Source organism: Mauremys mutica, chromosome 14, assembly GCF_020497125.1.
Source record: "Mauremys mutica isolate MM-2020 ecotype Southern chromosome 14, ASM2049712v1, whole genome shotgun sequence".
Classification (NCBI taxonomy): domain Eukaryota; kingdom Metazoa; phylum Chordata; order Testudines; family Geoemydidae; genus Mauremys; species Mauremys mutica.
In genome coordinates, this window is record NC_059085.1 from 41,785,316 (window position 1) to 41,807,124 (window position 21,809).

Genomic DNA, 21,809 nt, shown 5'->3' on the forward strand with positions numbered 1-21,809 from the left:
GTAATGTAGTGCGTCCTGGTATCATTAAATGGTTCTTACCTTAGCAGAAGCCAGAAAACATGGTCATTCAGTGGGGTTCTTAGGTGAATTTTTTGGAAATGGTTCCTCCCAGCTCCGTTATGGTGTGTATCAGTGCACTGAGCTAGTCGGGGGTGACTGTGCTTGGACAGCTGAACTAAAGAGCTGAGACAGGGGGAGCAGCGTGGGTGGCGGGTATCAGAGGCCTGGGGAGGCTAAGCCTCCCCAAACAGCCAGGCTGCCAAAAGGGTGCCCGGGCCGTGGCCTCACCCGAGCTCCACCCCGAGGCCCTGCCCTCACTCCACCTCTTCCCATCCCTGCTCCGCCTGCATGGGGGCCTCAGGGGAGGGGGCGAAGAGATGTGCCTGGCTAAGCAGGTGGGAGTCCTTGGGGAGGAGGTGAAGACACGCGAGTGGCGGGCAGGGGGGCTTGGGGGAAGCGGCATGAGAAGTGGGCGAGAGGGCCGGGCAGAGACAGGCCTCGGGGCGGGTCCACAGTCCAGGCACACCCAGCCTCCCCAAATGGAGGAGAGGCGGCTCCCCCAGCGATATGATCACTGCCCTTGGGGCAACCCAAAGCTCCTGTCCCAAAGGCTGGGGCAGCGCAGGAGCTGCAGCTGTGGGAAGTGCGGGGAGTCTGTCAAAGGGAGAGCTGGAAAGCCGGGGGCGGGACAGGCGGGCTCTCTGTTTCCAGGGCATCGCTCAAAGGAATGCCAGAGTGCAGAGCCTGCCCCTGCCCGTCAAGGCCAGTCATCCATAGGTGGAGCTCTTCTGTCATCTTTCTCTGCTTACGTTGCTAATAAGCCCACAGAAATAGCTTCCAAGGGAAGAAAAGATGCCTCCCTTAGCATGCTTTGCCGAAAAGGCTTATAACGGCCTCTGCAAAGCTGGATGTTTGAAGGGCGTTTGCAATCGGGGAGAGAAGCTTGTCAGAAGAATTTCTCTGAAATCCTGCGTGAGGTTCTTCCCCAAGCCGACGTTCTGATCACTCTGCTCCCAGGTGGCGACAGGTATAGGAGCCAAACTGCTTTCTTCTGTTGTAGAAATGTCGTCCATCTCCGGCTAGCTAGAAGTCAGGCTGCCCAAAATCTTCCCTGGAAAGATACGGGTGAAATACGCTCCCCGAGGGACCTGATCCATCCCGCCTGGCTCCTTGTGCCATCATTCACATCTGTGCAGGGGGCGGGGGTCAAACACACACAAATCAGGATAGTAGCATTGAACACCCACTCTGTGCCCAGGCGTGGCTGACTCCCTGGCGCGGGACGGGAGAATCCAGCCCCCAGCTGAGCTGTGGCTTCCCCTTGCTCTGTTCTATTAGACATGCCCATGTCCTTTGTCCTCCTTAGACTCATTGGGGTTTTTCTCTATTGTAGGTCCTGTCTGGAAGCATGAGGCGAATCCCAGGTGCTCTTTACCAGCGAGACCTGCCCAGTAACCAGGATAGATGTGGGAGCAGGGTACCCCTGCCTATTTAACCAAGCCTCATCTTAGCCACCTACCAACGAGAGACCATGCTCGTGAAGGAAGGATCTAATCCCACAGATGTAAGGGAAACGAGTGCCTTCTAGCCCTGCCCCTCGGTATCATGACAGGAGAGACCCAGCATGTTTATGCCGTCAGTGATACTGAGTCCAGCTCCAAAGATCAAGACAAAGACTTTGCCTTTGAACGTTTCAGCGGGAAAGGTGGGGGGGAGTTTAACGGCAGCTCCCTGGACACCTCGGAGCTGTCCTTGCACAACGGGACCGAGAGTGGGTCCCACTTCCCCAGTGTTAAGGACAAAGAGCCCCACAGCCAACGGGAAGCTGTGATCAGGCCGCAGCAAGCAGGGAAGATCGACTTCAAGTCCCTCCACAACAAGCCCAAGTTTTCCAGCGATGGCCCGTGGGGCAGCGTCAAGGGGAGCCCGCAGTCTCCCACGGGGAAGAGCCGAGTGAGGGATAAGAACAGGCGGTCTGGGAAAGGGGAGCGCAGTCACCACCAGCTCTACAGGCTCAGCATTAGCAACTCTCGGTCCAACCCCACCATTGGCATCGCCTACCCCCAGCAGAAGGTCACCCCACCCAAGAAGCCAGAAGTCAGCCGAGGACCCAGCTCGGGAAGCTACCGATTCCACGTGCCCAGCATCCCCGAGAGGGAGGCAGAGCTCGAGCAAGAGGACCTGAGCTTCAACCAGTGCTTCCCGGAGGTCTCCTCCAGCCTCACCTCCGGCAACTATACCTCACACACGCCAGCCGCCGCACGCCAGAACCACAGCGGGAAAGGACAGCCGTCGGCTGGCCTCCCCCACAAAAGCCCTGGCACTAACGGGCAGTTACACTATTTAGAGTTCCAGGCAAATGGGAATAAGTCTTGGCCTTCACCGGACAAAAACTTCCCGGGTGCTAGCTATGGTATCTCTGCTCAGAAACCATGCCCCTTCCCCGAGAGTGGCAAAGCCAGCACACACTGTCTGGGCTCCTTGCCATTTCAATACCCCTTCCAGCCGCTGCATGACGTAGCAAAGGATCCTTTCCATAATGACGCTACCAGCCAAGATTATATGGATGTTTCGCTGGCAACTAACCAGGTGATTCATGGTGCTTTCGGCTTTCATTCTTCCTCCAGGGACTGGCAAGAGGAGGCTCTGGGCAACGGCTCCTACGAAACCGTAGCCCCAGAGGGCAGGACATATGGCCTGTCTTCTCAGCCAGCTCAGTTCCTACATTCCTCGGCCCCCGGGGTCCAGCAGCAGTCCCCTCTGCCTTGCTACAAAGGAAGGAATGAGCATTCCGGTGAGCTCAATGGTGCTCTCTCTTCTTCTGGTGCTATCGACCAAACTCCAAGCACTTTCCAAGAAAACCAATCTGTTTTCCCACCTAGTTTACATGTGACTAGTATGCCAAAGCCAGTGAGTAAGGGGCAGCCTTCACTGAAAGACAATGGACCTAGTCAAAGGATACTGACCCAAGGTAGCTCTCTTCGAAGGAATATACCACAGAACTCTCTACCCCAAGTGCACTTTCAGAACAAAGTTTATTGCGGTTCCCTGGCGAGCGGCGTAAGCACGGCATCGGTGCCTTTTGAGAAGAGCATGCCCAGTACACCTCAAGCCCACCCCCGGCTCTTGCAAGCCTGGGATGGAGCCAATAAGGCGTTCTCTCCCGTGGACCAGACTTCAGCACCTTATTCAAACCCTGTTGGAAGTCAGTTCTCATTCGAGTGCCAGTCCAGCCCTGAGCAGAGGCAGCACGTGCAGAAAAACTCCAGGATGCCTTGGCAGCAAATACACCTCACCTCCGCAGTGCCCAGCCAGAACAGGATAGAGCTCTCCAGACAGCTCACCAGCCAGAAATTCCCGTTCCCCCTGGGCACCTCGCAATGGCCAGGGGGCAGCACTCTGCAGAAAGGCACCCCCAGGTATCACAGCCAAAAGCTCCTGGCAGGAGAGGGTCTCTTGGTGCAAAGGAGGGACCCCACCCGGCAGAGCTGCGGCTCAACGAACGCTTTCTCCTTTGAAGGTGGGAAGGACACCGGGTCTCCCACATGCGACTCCAGGAGCAAACCCCTCTTCTTCAGCATGAACCAAACGGTGCCACCAGCCCCCTCCAGGAGCTCTCCCAATCCGACATTGGCTCTGCCGCCGTCGGCCTTGGTGGCAGCTTCACCATGTGAGTCTCCGCTCCCGTCACCTGTCCCCAACCCCACCTGCAGCAGCACGTGTTCTTCTCTCTCGCCTATGTCCAGCAGCCCGGTCAACCACAGCTTCGAAGACAGTCAGCTGTCTGCAGCACTTACCCCGGCACCCTTCTTTCACCATCCCTGCCACCCCGCGGACATCCTGAACTCCAGCTCACTCCACTACCACCCGCCAGACTCCATCAAGCCCTTCCACTTCCCCCTGGACACCCCAAAGGATGAGCACCTTCTCAAATGCCTCCCGGAGACCCAGTTCCACAAGCCAGATGTTGACATGGCCAAGGGCTGCCTGGATGCCTTCGAGGGGGAACCGCCTCCCCCGCCTTACTCCTCCCATCACCTGCTGGCGAACTCGCTGAGCAGCGCAAGCCTGGACCAGCTGGACGTGCTGCTGACCTGCAAGCAGTGTGACCAGAACTACAGCAACCTCTCCTCCTTCCTGGAGCACCGCCAGTTCTGCGGCTCGCATGTGGCTTTCCAGGGCGAAATGAGAGATGCTTCCAAGGGAGCCGAGGCCAGGAAGCAGCTCCCCTCAGAGTCCACGAAACAGTCCCAAGCCAGGCCAGGGCCATCGCTTTCTCCCGACACCCATTCACACCTGCTCGCGTTAAACAAGCCTGTCAATTTCCTGTTAGATGGGGAAGGCAGAGGGGAGGCAAAGGAGGACCCGCTGAAAGGCCATATATTTCATGGGCTAACCACAAATTCCTTGCCACTTACTGCTTCCGACTTAGAAATCGATGATGCCAAGCTGGATAGTCTGATCACGGAAGCGCTGAATGGGCTGGAGTATCAGTCCGATAACCCCGAGATTGACAGTAGCTTCATAGATGTGTTTGCTGATGAGGAACTCACGTCAGTGAAGGGCATGGGCAACGGGATGCCGCACAAGGTGAAGGATGGCCCAGCCTCGGAGAACAAACTGAAGCACACGGGGAAGGACGAGAAGCCAGCGAGTGAGTCAAAAGCCGTCTATTATTATGAAGAGGATCATCCCAGCGGAGAGCAGGCTCAGAGCAGAGCGCCGGGGACGCAGCATGTTCCTAAGAGGAGACTGGCAGGCAAGTTCACAGACCGGGGGAACAAAAGGCTGGAGAAATCCAGTATCAAGGAGCTGGCCCGGAGCAAGGCTGCAAATCGGGTGACGACTGATAAAGCACAGCCTGACAAGAATACCAAGCTGAAAACGGGGAGGAAGGGTGATGGTGGCTCTGTTACTCCAGTGACTATGACCCAACCTGACTCCGATAAAAACCAGCCCAGAAGCCTTAGTGAGGATGCTTATCTGAAGAGTGAAATCAGGCCAAATGGTACCACCTCAGGGCCTGCCAATAAGAACCCCAAGCTGCTGCGGTTCTCGATGAAGGACGTGAAAAAGCGGAAGCCGAGGAGCGGCACGTGGAGCAAGGAGCTCATTCATAAAATCGTGCAGCAGAAAAACAAGCTGCACAAGCTGCATGCGAAGAGCAATAAGAACACGCCAGTCTCCAGAACCACTGAGAGGCTGCTGCCGGCAGCCCAGGACAGTAAATTCGGCGAGTACGAGTACATTTCGGATTCAGATGACGAAGGGGTGGTGTATGCCAAGCTGCACGGCAGAAAGAAGCTGGGGTCCGCATCAAACGGGCGGACCAAGCACAGCTTTAGCAAGAGGCGCTCAGGGAGAGGGGAGAGGACCAAAGGGAAAGAGCCAACCTGGACCTATAGCCGGAAGAGAGATGGTCAGGAGCACAGGCGGGCCCCAAGCGATGAAGCAATAAAGAAAGATGGCATTGCAGCCAGAATCCGAAGGCGAAGCAGCCGATCGTCCACCGGCAGCAGTCATAGCACTAGCTTGTCCAGTGAAACTGGCGCTAGCCCCCCAAGCACTGAAAGGGCCGACTCTGACAACGAGAAGGAAAGCGTCCAGAACAGAAGATACCCAGATAGTTCTGAGCACATCACACCACTTCCAAGGAACCCGCTGAGCCTTCTTGATAAAGAGACTCTAAAGACGAGCAATGAAACCAAAGCGGGCTTTTCCAGAGGGACAAGGAGGTTTGGCTCAGCCAAATTTTTGCTGACTGGCTCCACGACACATCACAGCGATAGGTCACACATTTCTCTGGCAGGTTCTATGAACGAGGAAAGCTCACCAGAAAGCAAAGAAAAACAACATCACAGCAGAGATGCCTTCAACAAGGGTCCTGTCAGACTTTACTGTGAAGAGGACACAGAAGAGCAGAAAGGAGCCACTAGCCATGCAGGTGAGATAGCGAGACCTAAGCCAGATGCTCAAGATTCCACTGATTTGACAATGACCAGTCAGAGGCGTCCGTTTGCTGCTTATAATGAGGACACCCTCACTTACCATACAGAAGAGTTAATTCCTCCCTCTCACATTGGTACTGATGCCAGCCCTGGACAGGTGAGCACTACCTATTCGCCTGCTGGAATCAAGTACTTAAAGGAACATGGACTTTGTGATGACCATAAAGATTATGCTGCTCCAGTCGGCTGTTACAATGGGGATCCTGTTGGAATGATGCTAGCCATCAAAGGACCCGATACCTATGTGAGCACTGACGACACACTTTATGACCACAAAGACCTATCCAGTCGCTATGATCCTAACCTTTTCTCAAAGCCTCCTGCCGTGGGGGCCTCACACATTGACGATATGTACTTATGCCAGGATGACATTAGCACCAGTTCATTTGAGCAGAAGCACTCTGATTTCACCCCCTTTGCCTCAGAAAATCAGCAGACCAAAGTGTCTTCCCCTCTTGGCTTTGACTCCTCTTCAATATTCGGAGAACTTCCCGTAGCTGAGTTTGATACTCCATTATACGACAGCGTCGCCACAAGTAAGGACAATTATGTCCCATTTGGATGCAATCCACCCAGCAAAACGATGCCGTTTGAGCAGCAGTATCCTCCATTTCTTCAAGAGAAGGACTGGGGTCTAATGGAGGAAGTGTCTCCAATTTTGTCGGAAGACATTGGTCAGTTTCATACCCTTTCGGTGGAAAAGCCATTAGCTAAGAAATTCCCAGATGAGGGAGCCATAACGCACAATCAAATGTCTTTACCTTTGGCAGACAGGATTGGAGATTATAATGTAGCTTTTATGAACAATATATCAGATGATGAGCTGGAGATCAAGCGATTAGTTACAGAACTGGAAAGTCAGCTGCAAACCAGCAAATTAAATAATGAGGCATCCGAAGTCCATCAGACATCTGAGCAACACATCAGCACACAGCTGAGAAAAGCAACTGACCAGTTTTCACCTATACCCGTGGATCAAGAGACAGGGAATGAAAAGGATTTGTTCTTGACAGATGCCCTTGGGAATACAAACCTTCTTTCCACAAAAGTCTGTGTGGGCCAAAGTTTAGTGAATGAGAAGCCTACAGTTCCCAACATAGATGGCAATTATAAGAACCACCAGGATTCTTGGCCCTGCCCAGCAGAGTTTAGTTCTTTAGAATCAAGCATGTGTACACCAGCTGTTGAAGATTCAATCTCTGTAGATCACTTCTGTTCCAAAGAGGCCTGCGATAAGCTCCCGGAAGCTCTGAAGGATGCTGAAACTTCCAAGGAAAGTGACTCCAGAGAGATGGAGAATGAACCTTCCCGGGTTATCCCTGATTCATGCATGCCAGACAAATTAGAGGCTCCAATCTACACAAACCATATGATAAAAAGCCCTGCCATTGTTACTGATTCCTTGTTCCCTAAAACTCTAGAGGCAGCTGAACTAAATAAACACAATATTTTTCCGTCCCTGCCAAGTAAACACGGAGCTGATGGGTTTTCCGAGCCAGGGAAAATGGATAAAACCTTTGATGATCCTCCAGAGCTGGAATCTTTCAGCAGCCACATTCCAAATCTGAAATCTGAATTTGGGTTTCAGGAAGATCAGGTCCCCACCTTGGATCTCGCTTTGTCTTCTCATGCCAAAAATAACATGGACTCAGAAGAAAGACCTCTAGACAAAGCCGAGTCACCCAAAGTGCTAAAAATCTCAGTGCACTGTGAAGGTGATGACAATGGACCTGTTTTATTGGAAGAGACTGAAGAAAGCCAGGATCCTGCAGTCTACCAAACCCCAGGGCCCTTTGACAAGGCTAGCAACCGGAAAGCATTATTATTCGATATACTGAGTGTGTCCAAAGAGACTGATTGTGGTACAGAAAAGGTGCTAGCCTCCCAAGAAACTACCGCAAACCCATTACAGCAGCTCCAACTGTTTGTTGCCCGGACAGTCAAGAATAATGAAGAAGAGCTGATGATGCCATGCTTCCCAGTACTGCTCTCTGCCAATCACCAACCTTCAAATGCCAATATTCAGTCTGAGCAGGAAGAGGAAGGCCTGGGCAGCTTGGAAGGCGAGAATTCAGCATGTCATCATGCATGTGCAGAGGGGAACAAGCCCCTGGGAGGAGAAGCAGAGAGCATGGCTACTACATCAGAAGCAACTGGAGTTTTTCCAGAGGCAGGTGAACAGCTGGAGTCGTTCAACGAAACAGACACCTACACTGCAGAGCAATCCACATTTGCGAACCACAAGCTGCACAATAATGTAACAGAGCTGCAGCACTTAGCAGATGAATGTTCAGAGCCCAGTGACATTAATATCTGTGCAGATGGCGTATCACAAGAGCATAATAACCTCTCACCATGCAGCAGCGCAACGGTAACCCCATTGCTAGGGCAGGTAAAGAAAGCTGATCAGATTGTGGAGGAGCAAGAGCAAGATAAAAACAAAGCAACCTTGGCATTTAAAAACCACAGACAATCCTATTTAAGCCATAGTTTGTTTGAGAAAGAAACGTTAGGCAATGCACTGACAGAGACACTAAAAGTAAGCGCTGCTGAATGTAATGCTTGGTCTGAGGGAGCTAGTCATCAAATGCAGTTGTCATGCACCATAAAAACCAAATGCATAGGGTCAACCAGTAACCAGGTGGGACATGAGACACAGCTTCCTTGCAGTGCGTCTTTGGGTCCTGCTAGCTCTTTGAATCCTTCTGAAGATCTTCACCAGGAATATAATTTGTTGCATGAAACTAACATCTATTCAGTAAATGCTCAGCTTCCTGAAGATGGCAGTGGAAAGAAAAAGCAGGTCCTTGACGCTTGTCACTCCAAAGAGGACTCTCTGGCCAATTTGCCTTTGCAAACTAGCTTTTCTCACCACAAATATTTGCAGAACAGTAATAATGAAAATGTAGAGTTCTCGGACTTCAGTGTGCAGCTCTCGGAAGAGGATAGATACACTGCCCCTGTGCTTAACACAGAGACTCAGTCAAGTTCATTTATTGTAAAAAGGTTCAACTCTGACTCAGAGAAAAATCTAGTTTGCTGTTCCACGCAAAATCCTTTAGAGCAAGGAAAATGGAAAAACACACGTGTCTTTCAACCCACTCTTCAGCAATGCAACACCACTGCTCCCGCACCTTTGGATGCTATTGGAAACATTCGTCATTGTCCTGCCAAAGACATTCTAACTAATCTTGGACAGTCTGAAAAAGAAGGACCGGCAGAACCTCATCTTCCACAATGCCCCGGTGAGCTGGCAGTTTCTGGTTTGGAGCTGGAAAGCCCCCAGAAATTGCAAATGAACGACTGTATTCTTCCCTGCATGCCACCTTTGGAGCAAAATGACATTGGTGATGTGCTGCCGGAAAGCACTTGTGCTGAGCTGTTATGCCCTCTTTATAAAGGAAACAAGACATGCACCGTCACAGACATGATTATTAATTCTCAGTCAATACCTCTGCAGGGCATCCATGCTTGTCAGCCCACACCAGAAACCAAAGATTACTCAACGCAGCCCACTAATCTTTCGCCAGTTGGAGAAAGAGACGGAGAGGTAAACTTAAATCAAGAAAAGGAGCTTAAAAAGTGCCATTATAATGGAAATAAACATCAAAATGAGCCAGAGGCCTCGTGCAATAGCTTTGTCATTCAACAGATCCCAACTGTTGTAAGTACTGCCTGTGAAAGGACAGCAGATTCGGGCCCTCTTGATCAAGAGGTCCACCAGTTTACAGAGGTGCCAGAGATGATACCTAGTGACCCCTCCAAAAATGTGGATAATAGAGAAAATAATTCAAAAGGAGATGACTTGGAAAGCCAAGGGGCTGAGAGTACTGGAGGAGACAGCAGTTGTGTGTTAAATAACATGGAGCAAGAAGAGGAGAGTGGCATGTTTAAAAATCTCCCAAATGCATCCAGAAACGGGCATCTGAAAGAAAAGAAACAAAATGGCCTCCAAGTCACTTGTGATATTTGTTCTGCATCTTTTAGATCCAAACCAGGATTGACCAGGCACAAAGCTGTAAAGCATCAGACGAAAAATGACGGCACATTGATGCCGAGCAAAACTTCAAAGTTCAGTTTGAATTTGCTGGAGAAAACATCTAAAATGTCCAAGAAAGTCTCTAGGAAAAGCATAAAGGCCACTGCCAAGGAGAGAATGAATAACACACAAATGCCAACCAGCGCTGTTGGACACGTCTCCAAGAAAACATGTGCAGGTCAAGAGAAGGAGCCCAATGCACAAATGCAAGAAGTAGTTAGTAGAGTGCTCAGTGACCTCAGTGTCATATCACTTGACGTGTGCCATGAACGTCATCACACCGATATTCTGAGTAAAGAAACAAAGACAAAATCTCATAGCTCAGAGACAGGGGAATTGGATGAATCAGTGACAGAAAAGCCCGGTCCTAGAAAGCAACCAAATAAACGGGGAAAAGGCAGAAGAAGCCAAAGCAAAGATCCTGGGGAGTTAAATAGAAATTTAGAGAAGAAACGAAGTAGAAAAGCAAGAAGGGAAGTAAATATGTTTCCCAATGAAAGTGAAGTCAATGAATTGTCCAACCTGGAGAAGAATGCTGCTGATGGTCCTTCCAATGTTCTTTCCAGTAGAATCAACTCCAGTCTGTCAAATGTGATTGAAGATTTGGCTGAGCCAGGCAGCGGCATCTCAGCAGAGGAACAAGTCAGGCCATGCTCAGCCCAGCAGTCTCACACAGCAAAATGGTCACCCTGCATAGTTAAGCATGCAGATGAAGTGGGTGATTTGGTCGTCTCTTCCATGGAGACAGACAGGCAGGAGTCACTAAAGGTCCGCGTGAGCTGTCAAAAGCAGATGGAAGATCCAAGTCAAGGAGAAAAGGCACAGGCCAAAGAGAAATTGGCAGGTGGGTTTATGAAGCAAGTGGAGAAGGGGTTGAGCAAAGTATGCAAAGAACAGCATGATGATGGTGTTGGCACAAATGTGAAGGAACGTGAGAATTCCTTGGGAGAGAGCAATCATGGGAATCATAGTCGTGCCTTCAGGCATCCCTTGAGTCCTGCCAGACCAGATCTGTCTTTAGAAACCTGTGAATCTGAAACAGCCAACAAGGATCCCACTAAAGGCATGTTGGAAAATGCTTCTGATGACAGCCCTTTTTCGGCAGAGTCAAAGCCCTGGGGAAAGGGAGAGTTATTACAGAGAAAGGAGTCCTGCACTGGTGATGCAACTGAGCCAGACCTGCAGGGTTTATTTGATGATGATGTCACATTCGCACAGCTGTTTCCAAGGGACAACCAGTTCACCCGGAGGAAGTGCACGCGCGTGTATGGGAAACGAACCAAGAAACCCAAACCTGTCACTGATGCAAATGTCAGGCCAGTGGGTGCCATAGACTTCTTTCCCATCCGGCTGGCTTCAGACCTCAGTGAAACCAGCTCTTTCTGTGTCACCAGGGACGATCCTTGTGAATATGAAACCATCTCCATTGACGATGCCTTGATGCTAAACATGTGTCACAGCAGTAAGCCAAAGGGATGTGATGCCAGCTCCAACGCTTCCACAAATATTGCACTGCAGCCAGATTATGAGAAAAACAGCCAAAGGAAGGAGGTCATTGACCTGGAGGATGATAACATGTTAACCTTCCTCTGCCAAAACAACCAGATGGAAAACATTCCGAACTTGAACATTTGGGGAAGTCTTGAAAAGGAGGCAGAAAATCTTCCTGCTGATGAAGTACTGTTCAAGTCCCCTACAGAGCTTGAAAATGAACATTCAATAGCAGAAACTAGCCCAGAACCCCCAGAGCTGGAAGAGGAACCCTTCAACAGCAAGATAAATGAGGACCAAGGCTCACCTGAGTTTCATACAATTGACATTGAGATGTTGAGTGCAAAGTTCAAGATGCAGGACATGTGCTTTTTCAGCACTTGCAAAGATAATCCTGGCCATTTGGATGAAAGCATGGTGTGTTTCAAGCAGAAGCCAAGCCAGCACAGCAAACACAGCAAAAATAAGCTAGAAGATGGGAAGCCAGGCAAAAATCGCAACGATATGAACATCAAGACTAAGGATAAACAATACAAATGCAAAGTGTGTTTCCAGTGGTTTCTCACCTTAGGGGAACTGGACTTTCACAAACTCACCCATAACCCTTCCCCTCCACCTACCTGCTATATGTGTGTCCAGCGCAAATTCAGCTCAAGGGAGCAATTGAGGGACCATTTAAAAGAGAAGCATGCAAAAAACAAAGCTGGCCTGTGGGCCTGCGGAATGTGCCTGAAGGAGATTTCCGATGTCTGGATGTATAACGAGCATCTCAGAGAGCACGCCACACAGTTTGCTCGGAAAGGTCAGGCTCAGAAATCAGCGATGGGTCTGCCTACCTGCTTCAGCGAGGACAATGCTGCGGTCACCCACTTCCTGAACACCATCATGTATCGGAAACCAAGCAAGTCATCCAAGCTGGTGGATTCCGCCAGCAAACACCTTGCCAGCAAAGAGAACAAGAGCCTAAAAGAGCCACCCCCCGACCAAGAGGCAAAGGTAACTAAAGACATCTTGGAAAGCAGTGTCAGAATTAAATTAACTTCCTCCGCCTCCAGCTCTTCCAAAGGGCCTGCCAGTCCATCTCCAGACAATATGTCAAAAGGTGAAAGCACTCAAAAAGCTGTCCCCATGCATCCGGACTGCAAGGATCCTTCCAGAGATTGCCATCACTGTGGAAAACAATTTCCCAAGCCCTTCAAGCTCCAGCGCCACTTAGTAGTGCACAGCTTACAGAAGATTTACTTGTGCCACAAGTGCCCAATGTTCTATCCGGAAACAAAAGAGCTTCGAAGTCACCTGAGTCAAGATCATGGGATAGCAGAGGAGCCGGAGATCAAGCACACCACGCTGTATGCATGTGAGCTCTGCGCGGATGTCATGCATGTCATCAAAAAGTCGTTCATTTGCAGCATGTGCAACTACACCTTCTCTAAGAAAGAACAGTACGACAGGCACATGGAGAAGCACCTGGCGGGAAGCAACAAGACTTTCAAATTCAGAGGGGTCATGAGGCCTGGCATCTCCTCCAAGGATGGCAATGAGAAAATCAAAGAGGAAAACTATCCAAGGGAGGACATGCCACCACGCAAGAAAAGGAAGCTCACACACCATGGCAGCTTGGATCCACACAACTCACCTGTGCACCTTGACCATAGTAATGATCTACAGCTAGCTGATGTGCCTTTACCACCTCCCAGTGAGTCCTGCCCTGAAACAGGTGATGACCCTGGAGCAACTATGCCCCAAACTTCTGTGAAAACAGAAGACCTCGTGGGTGACTTCTCAGACCTCCTGGCTGAAATGGAAAAATCTCAGTTCGATACCCTCCCGCCACCCCCATGCCTGTCTCCTCTGCCCCAGGCTGTCGTGAGTGATCCAGAGCTCAGTTACACCACAATGCTTTCCATTGAAGAACTAGACAAAGGAGCCTTTGATGGGAAGCCTCTTCCTATCCTGGACTCTTCTGAATTTCGTATGGACCTTTCTAGTTTAGCTCATAACCAGGCAATGGACGGAAAGCTAGCTCCACCTCATCTCACTGAGAAACATGGGCATGCAGATGGCCAAGCAAAACCAACCACGGGCAATCAAAGAGAACATGTGGTGGGGATATTGGACAATCCCAGTTCACGAGACGAGCCTGTCGAAGAGATCCCTTGCCTCAAACTAGCTAAGAAAATCCCAGAAATTTCTGCACCAAAAGTAGAAGCTCCACTGGCCAAGGACGCTCATAAAACATTGTGGAGCAGCCCAAATGTAGATGATGCTCCTAGGGAAATTGCATCCAAGGCCAATTATTCAGAGTCCGCCTACCCCTCTCTGCCTCTGAAGGACAAGACAGCATCACCTGTTCTAAACAGGGCTGCCAAAGATTCAGCCCCTCAGAAGAAAACCACAGGCAGTCAAGTGAGTGGCGAAGCTGCCTCCGCTGCAACTGGTAATCTGGGCAGCACAGAGGAGATCCAGAAACCCTGCTCACTAAAAGAAAAGGCCATGCCTGAGACAGGTGTCTGTGCCAAAGACGGCAATGCCAGTGCCAGTGTCAGAGAAATAGGATGCAATCAAAACAAACTCTCAAGTCAACTCAAAGCTGAGGGAGTGGCCAACCCTGTGAAACACGGCCACTCGGATCCAGGTAAATCCTTGGACAAGCCAGCTCTGAACGGGCCTGGCAAGCCGCACCCGAAGAAGCGAAAAGAGCACAAGTCTTCGAGTCACAAAGGCAGCTCAGCGTCTAGGGAGAACATTGAGGGAGATGGGAAGAAGAAGAAAGCCCGAACACCGGGCCCTGGGAGGAGTGACGGGGCTGGAGAGCTCAAAAGAGGCGAATGGACTAACAACGAGGCTTCTGCCCTTTCCCCCGGGAAGAGGGAAATGCACTGCAACAAACTGATCCCCAAGCCCAGAATGTCAGGAGTTGGCAACCAGCTGAAAAAGATGGCGCTGGACACCTACAATCAGAAGAAGGTGACTAACCGTCATTCCAATGGAGACCTGAAGCGTAAGAAGGACATCCTGGGGAAAACCTTTCACCATCTCCTAGCCAAAGGGCCCGCCACGTCCCTCCACAGCTCTTTAAGCAGGCACAGAGCTGTCCAAGGTGCTAAACCTGCTGACTCTCACAATTACAGGACAGCCGAATCCCAGAACAATCTCCTAAGCCAACTGTTTGGACAGAAATTAACGAGCTTTAAAATTCCTTTAAGAAGAGATACTTCAGAGTAATTTATGAAAGTGACTTATGGTGATCCTCAGCTGCTTTCATGGGGTTTGCAAGGGAAAAATTATCAAAGCATTAAATTCGTTTGTGTAGCGTGATTTTTCTGTCTAGTTTAAATGAACTTGCACTGCAGCCTCTGTGAAATAGTTTGCTTTGTGTCTACTAATCTACTTTAATTCACCTGATTTATCATGCAAATGCTAGAACTTTGATGTTGCTGATGATTTTCATGAACTGAAATTGTAATCGCTTTGGGCAGACTGAATCGTCAAGAGCAATTGCTTTATTGCAGAAGTGCTGAGGTTATAAGGATACTTGCAAATCTCAGACCCTTTTGAGACTGCTTCTGTGTTATCTTTGTACAAAGTACTTGAAGAGATGAACTTCATTCCATAGACGTCTTATTCAGAAGGTGCAGTACACTGTAGAAAGCAATTTTTTTTAAAGATTTTGCACAAATAATCCTGTACAATTCATTAAATTGGGAACTGGCCTACGACATGATAAATTAAAAAAAATTAAATTAAGAATCAAGTGCCACATATTTTGACAGCCATTCCTAAGAATTTGTTTCTACATTGCCAAGAAAATAATGAACTAGCTTGCTTGCTGCGTGGGCCTATTACAGTGTTTCAAACATTGATGCCCTTATTTGACCACTGTAGATGATGTAAATGCATGAAAAATGAGAATAACGCTAGCGAACTGCACCTTGACATTTGTGACAAACTTTTTTTGTTTCACGGATAAAACTGTGCCAACTTACCAGACCAGAATAGTACTGTCCAAGTGACCATAACGGTATAACTTCTAAACTATCTTACTGTATTGACTTAGTAGCTATATAGGTATCAGCTTTTTACTATGCAGTTACTGGTGCTATTTTTATTTTGTAATGTGAATACAGACTTCCTTGATTTAAAAATAAAAGGGAACAGATAGGAAGTAGCAGTGACCTGTAAAAGAAATCAAAGCAGGAAAACAAAACGTTTTATAACATCCTGTATGCTGGTACTCCATAGTGTTAAAAAGGTTATGTCATGTTATCGAGCAGGTATACAACTGAACTTTGAACCAGAAAGAAATCTCAGGTGCAAATGAGGACATGGAAGATACTTAAATACTATTGAAATACTCCCAAGTCAAGGAGGTGAAGTAATGCACTGATGTGATATGAACAAATAGAGTACTTTGCGTCTGTCCTGCAAACAAAATTTTTTTTTTAGTTTTAAAAGGAAAAAAAGAGGCTTTATCCTGTTAATATGTATCTTTACTGTCCTTTGTATTGTATAAAAAACTATTGTAGGTAATTTACCTTGGGTGCAATGTGTTATGTCAAAAGTTTTTATTTTGATATTTTGTCAGAGAGGAAAAAGAGAGCAAGAAATGCCTTTTTATTATGTCGTATGTGTGCTATTAAAGTGCCTCTTTAATATTGTTAAATAAAGTATGAGATGAAAATATGGGGTGGTATTGTAAAATCATACCTAATTAATCTTTTCAAATATATTCCAATATTTTCACAGAAACCCCCCGACTCCATGGAATTTGTCAGATGTTTTTCTTTCTTCTTCTTTCCCGAACTGCATACACACACGCGCGCCCCAATTTTGCTGGGAGTTTGCAGCCAGAGACTGTTTATTATTGTGTGTGTGCGCGCGCACACACACATGTGCATGTACAGGTACACACACACTAGGATCTGGCGTGGTCTTATAACCACTAAAATAATAATAAATAATAACTTGCTAGGTTAGATGACTTCTATCCACCTAAGGTGGCCCCATTACCATTTGTGGTAAGGTAGTGCCATTATCCCCCTTTAAAAGATGGTGAAACTAAGGCCTAGAGAGATGAGTGACTCGTCCAAGAACACAAGGCATTGTAGGGTGGAGCACGGAATAGAACCTGCGTCTCTCAGGTTCCAAGCCCCTAACTACTAGGCCATCGTTCCTCTTGTTGCTGGATGGGAGTTTTTAAATAACACTTCTCTCACCTATTGTGCTTGTCACCCAGACCTCTCAAAGCACTTTCCCCAGAAGTGGTAAGTGTCAGTTCTCCTGCTGCATATAGGGAAACAAAAGGGCCAAGACTTATCCAAGGTCAAATCCGGTAGGTCAGTGCCAGAGCTGGGACTAGGAGCCAGGCAGCTTAGTGCACTGTCCACTGGGCCATGCTGCCTGGTCCGTAACGGCACCATCGCTGCCAGGATTCAAGATGAGGTTCGATAAGATGTACTGGGAAGCGAGCAGTGAGACTGTGAAGGCGGCCGACCCACAGAGGCCTTTCTGGCTTGTGAGGAGAGGACCATCACTGAGGGTGATTACTGATTGGCTGGAGATTAGTTGGGATTGGGTTAAAGAGCTATAAAATTTGCCCCCACTTTAAAAGAGTCAGTGTAGCGTGGGAGATTGCCTTGGCCAGAGGCCTGTGTGATAGACTCCGGGCAGGAAGCCTAGCGCCGAGAGAGGTGGCTGCAGATTTCAGAGATGGAGCTCAGCTGGGAAGCTTGCCTTAGACAAAAGCCTGCTCCAGTGACTTAGTGTAACCTGGGAAGTTAACATAGGCAAAGGTTTGCTGGGGAAGCTTGGTTTTTGGCAGAGCCCACTACCAGCCTGAGAATTGGATAAAGGCTTATTCTAGTTCTGGGGGTTTGGCTTTAGCTGGCAATTATATTATCGTCAACTGATTACCTAAATTATTGCCGTTTTTATGGGACCTAAAATTACAAGAACGTCTATTTTGTCCTGTTTTTAATGCTCCTGAGTCTTTTTTCTGCCTCCTTCACCTTCACTGTACCTGAGTCTACAGCCCACAGTTTACATGCACTAAATCACTGTGTGACATGTAGGTTTATATACCCTGAGTCATGACCACGGCATCCATGAGTTCAGTAACTAGAACTGTGATGTAGTGTCCATAGGAACTGCTACACCAGAACACCAATGGGTTACCTAGTTTGATAGTTTATTTCTAGCAATGGCAGCTGCTTCAGGAAAAAAACTCCATAATGCACCTGTGTCTGAAATACCAGAAGGGGCACAAGAGAATTTCTGCCTGACCCATAACTTATGCCCTGAAACATGAGGATTTTGACTGCCCTGGTCAGTTTTGCAGGTGGTCAGACTGGTTTAGATCAGATAAGTGAGGCCAATTAGCTTTTGTTTCGTTCATTTTTCACTTTCAACCTCCACTGCACTTTTAGTAGGATCAAGGATCTGACCTGCAGCAAGACAAGAATCTGTTCCCACAGGTCACCCAGCTGCACTGGCGGAAGTAGGCGCTTGGAAACCTGCGAAACCTCATGATCATCCCCGGCCAGTTTTGCAGACGCAGTAAGTTAGACTAAGCAGCATCTCAACGTCTGCGTGCTTCTCCCAAACAAAAATGACCCTTCTGAGGTTCACCCCTCGCTAGTCATTGTATCCTAGCGGGTGTCATTGCACTGCCCCTGCCTCCCGCCCCCCCCCCCCCCCCACACACACACACACTCCAGCCGTAGCTCAGTCTGGTCACCCAGAATGAAGTGCTAGAAGCCCTGAGAGGTAATGGAGCTGCAGCAGAGACATAACAGCTAGCAGAGAACCACTCTGTCTGCTCCTAACAGAAAGGACCAGTCCCACCTGCCGAGAAGTGGCCCTGTTTGAGAAACACACCCGCTCCTCTAAAGCCAATGCTAGGTGCAGAAAAGCTCCCCCGCTGTTGCCCAGTGCCAGACCTCCCATTCCTAGGCAAAGTCATTGAGAAAGGTGTGACAACCAATGTGTGACCACTACCAGCATCCTGGATGCCTCACAATCAGGCTTCAGACCAGGTCAGCTTTCGTGGTTCCAAGACATCCTCCTCATGACCATGGATGGAGGCCACAACTCAATGCTCATCCTACTTGACTTTCAGCCACGGTGTACTGCTGCCCGGCTTACGTGAGGTAGCTGGCGTATTACACCGGCTTGAGTCATTCCGTCACGACCCAAAGTGTGGTGATGGACAACTGCTTTTCACCCTTGAAGTCCTTTCTCTGCAGCGTGCAATGGAGCGTTATGGTCGCCTCCAGTTGCTGCAATAGCCACATAAGATCACTGGGCATCTTGCTACTCTTCGTGGACTCTTCTGTCAGCAGTGCACCTATCTCACCCAGCTGAGTGTCTCTTCTTCCATGGGTGCAACCACCACCATCACAAGGAAGTCACAATGCCCAAAGGAGAAAGCTACCTGGATAAAAAGCAGCTGGCTTAAAGGCAACATGTAAGTTACAGGTATGTAAGTCACATATATGTGTATGGAATGATCATACATGAGATCATACATAGTCATGTATGATTCATACCAGTCCAATATATAACAACAATGTTACTTAGATGGCAGTTAGAGATACATTGTCTATGGTTACTTAACATTAGGGTTTGGACCACTGGGCCATACTACCACCAGGTTCCGGTGATCTGGCCTATATCTGAGCCTCAGGTTTGGGATGGCCGGTCCTTATACTAACACCAAGCTGGGGAACCTCTACTCTTCTGCAGGGCTGGCCAGAGGTGGCCTTTAAACTTCATCAGTAGGACATCCCAGGGGAGTTTGGCACTATTTCCCTGCTTGTGCAGCACGCCCTCACTAATGGCTCAGACACTGACTACAAATGAATGAATTTGGGAAATTAACAAGCAGATCAAAGAGCCAGGGCCATGCACCTTAGAACCCCTTTGTTCATATCATTTGGTCAAGTGCACTGTAGTTTGAATGTCTGATGATGTCATCGTGGTCTATTGTGGAAATGTAATGAAACCTGAGTCACAGGAGAACTCACTGCACTATCTGCTGGGAGGTGGTAGATCCTCCAATTCTGGATGTCTTAAAATCTAGACTGGAGCCTTTCTGAAAGATCCACTTCAGGCAAACTCAAGTTATTGGACTCAATGCAGGGGTAACGGGATAAAATTCTCTGGCTTCTGTTATACAAGAGATCAGACTAGATAATCCCACGAGCTGATTTGGCTTTAAAATCTCTGAACCGTTTGCAAAGAGCCCCCCAATGTTTTTGCATCGTTTATGAGGTTTAGTGATATGCAGATCAACAAGATGCTACTGCATTTCAGAGCTTGGAAGGTAATGAAGTGAAACGATGCTGGTGTCTTGTCCAGGAGGGAGAGGGACGCATCTGGCACAATTTGGTCAGTATCAGTTTGTCCTCAAGGTGACCTCTGCCTGCACAGCAGTGAGGTCTGAAGGTAGGAGGCTGGCACAGAGCGTGAGCATATTATATTCTTTAATTACTGTTGCAATCATAACATTTAAATGCTGTCAATGAGAGATAGCTCATAACCGCAGGCTAGAATCCCTGCCACTTGGGGCTTGTAACTAAAACTGCAGGATTAATTTGATTAATTGATAGAATTATTTTCCAAACTACTCTTTTGTTTATGGAGGCTTAAAATGCTTGCTGCCTGCACCCTCCTGGTGTGTTGCAGAGTGGAGATAAAGCCGGCTGAAAATAATTAGTATGGCTTAATTTAAGGGAAAAATAACCTCAGAAGAATTTTGCAGAAAATTTAGAGCAGCACGTTTTAGTTGGTTTTGGCAGGAAATATTATAGAGTTGGAAATGGGACTTTTATGCTTTGTCTCGACTATATTTCACCCGGGCTACAAGCCCACCAGAGAGAGGAATATTTCATTCCTGTTTGCTCTTGCATTTTAATTCCTCCTCCGGGTTCTTTATGGCAGTGCCTCAAAAACAGCTCGGCGGAAAGCAACAGGTTTAGCTGCAGGGCACGGAAGCGTCAGGGTTTGATGCTGTTGGTCAGTCGTTCTGATTGTCTCCAAGGGGACATTTTGTTCAGCCTCCCTAAAGCCACCCTACGCTAGGCGGTACCTTACTCTCCAGGGAGCAATGTGCAGAGCGAGGCAGTAGCCAGCCTCACTAAGGGCTGCAGAGTCTGGTTCTGCATGTCGCTGGCCTAAATAACCATGGGCTGTTGTTACTGTTACCCTTGTCCAGGGGTCGGCAACCTTTCAGAATTGCTGTGCCGAGTCTTCATTTATTCACGCTAATTTAAGGTTTCGCGTGCCGGTCATACATGTTAACGTTTTTAGAAGGTCTCTTTCTATAAGTCTATAATATATAACTAAACTACTTCTGTATGTAAAGTAAATAAGGTTTTTTAAAATGTTTAAGAAGCTTCATTTAAAATTAAATTAAAATGCAGAGCCCCCTGGACCGGTGGCCAGGACCCAGGCAGTGTGAGTGCCACTGAAAATCAGCTCACGTGCCGCCTTTGGCACATGTGCCATAGGTTGCCTACCCCTGCCCTTGTCCTTCCTTCCAAAGGCTGCCCCACCTCAAATCTTTTACTGGGGGACAGAGGGCAGGAGTTCTTCCTTACTGGATCTCTTAGGACTGGGGGTCTTCGAAGCAAAAATAGCATCCATCCCTGAGCTGTCGTCTTCAGCCAGCTGCTGCCCCGGTTGGCTCTGCCCCCGATGATGATGTAGGTATTGCGCTGGGCAGGGGAAAGGACAGGATGGGTCAAGGTCTCCTAAATGCCCACAAGTCACTTTTTCTTTTTAACGAGACCAAGGCTGGCCGCTAGCTTCCCGTGACACTGGCTCCGCTCTAGGGGATGCGGCGGCTGGCTTGGTGCCATCCGTCCTCACTCATTCTGGCCTTAAACAAAGCATCTCTTCCCTAGCGAGCAGGAACGATTCGGCACATTCGCCAGCTCAGCGGCAAGTCAACAACAGCCTCTCCGGCATGGGCCCACCCTCCCCAGCGCTCTCAAAAGCACATCCGTGCCGCGGAAAGACGCCGCAGGCCGGGAGCTGCAGAAAAGGGGCTGGTGTGCAGCCCGGCCAGCTCGTGGTCCGGTTTAGAAACACCCTTTGGCTGGTAGCGTTTGCTACAGGGGAACCCGTCTCCCAGGACAAAATAGTTAAAAGGGCCTCTAAGAAGTCCATTAAGGCCAGCCTGTACTTAACTGATTTCAGTGGAATTGCATGTGTCTGAATGTACAGGCACTGCCCCCCGTCCTACCTGGGCAGAGGCGTCTGCCTCCGGG

At 48.8% G+C, this 21,809-nt stretch overlaps 1 protein-coding gene across 1 annotated transcript; it reads left to right on the forward strand.

The window, feature by feature from the left end:
- Positions 1-1,529: 1,529 nt before the first annotated feature.
- ZNF469 (zinc finger protein 469) lies at positions 1,530-16,200 on the forward strand. The gene has a single exon (XM_044986829.1). The coding sequence runs from the start codon at positions 1,606-1,608 to the stop codon at positions 14,761-14,763; it is 13,158 nt and encodes a 4,385-aa protein (XP_044842764.1). The 5' UTR covers positions 1,530-1,605; the 3' UTR covers positions 14,764-16,200.
- The last annotated feature ends 5,609 nt before the right edge of the window (positions 16,201-21,809 follow it).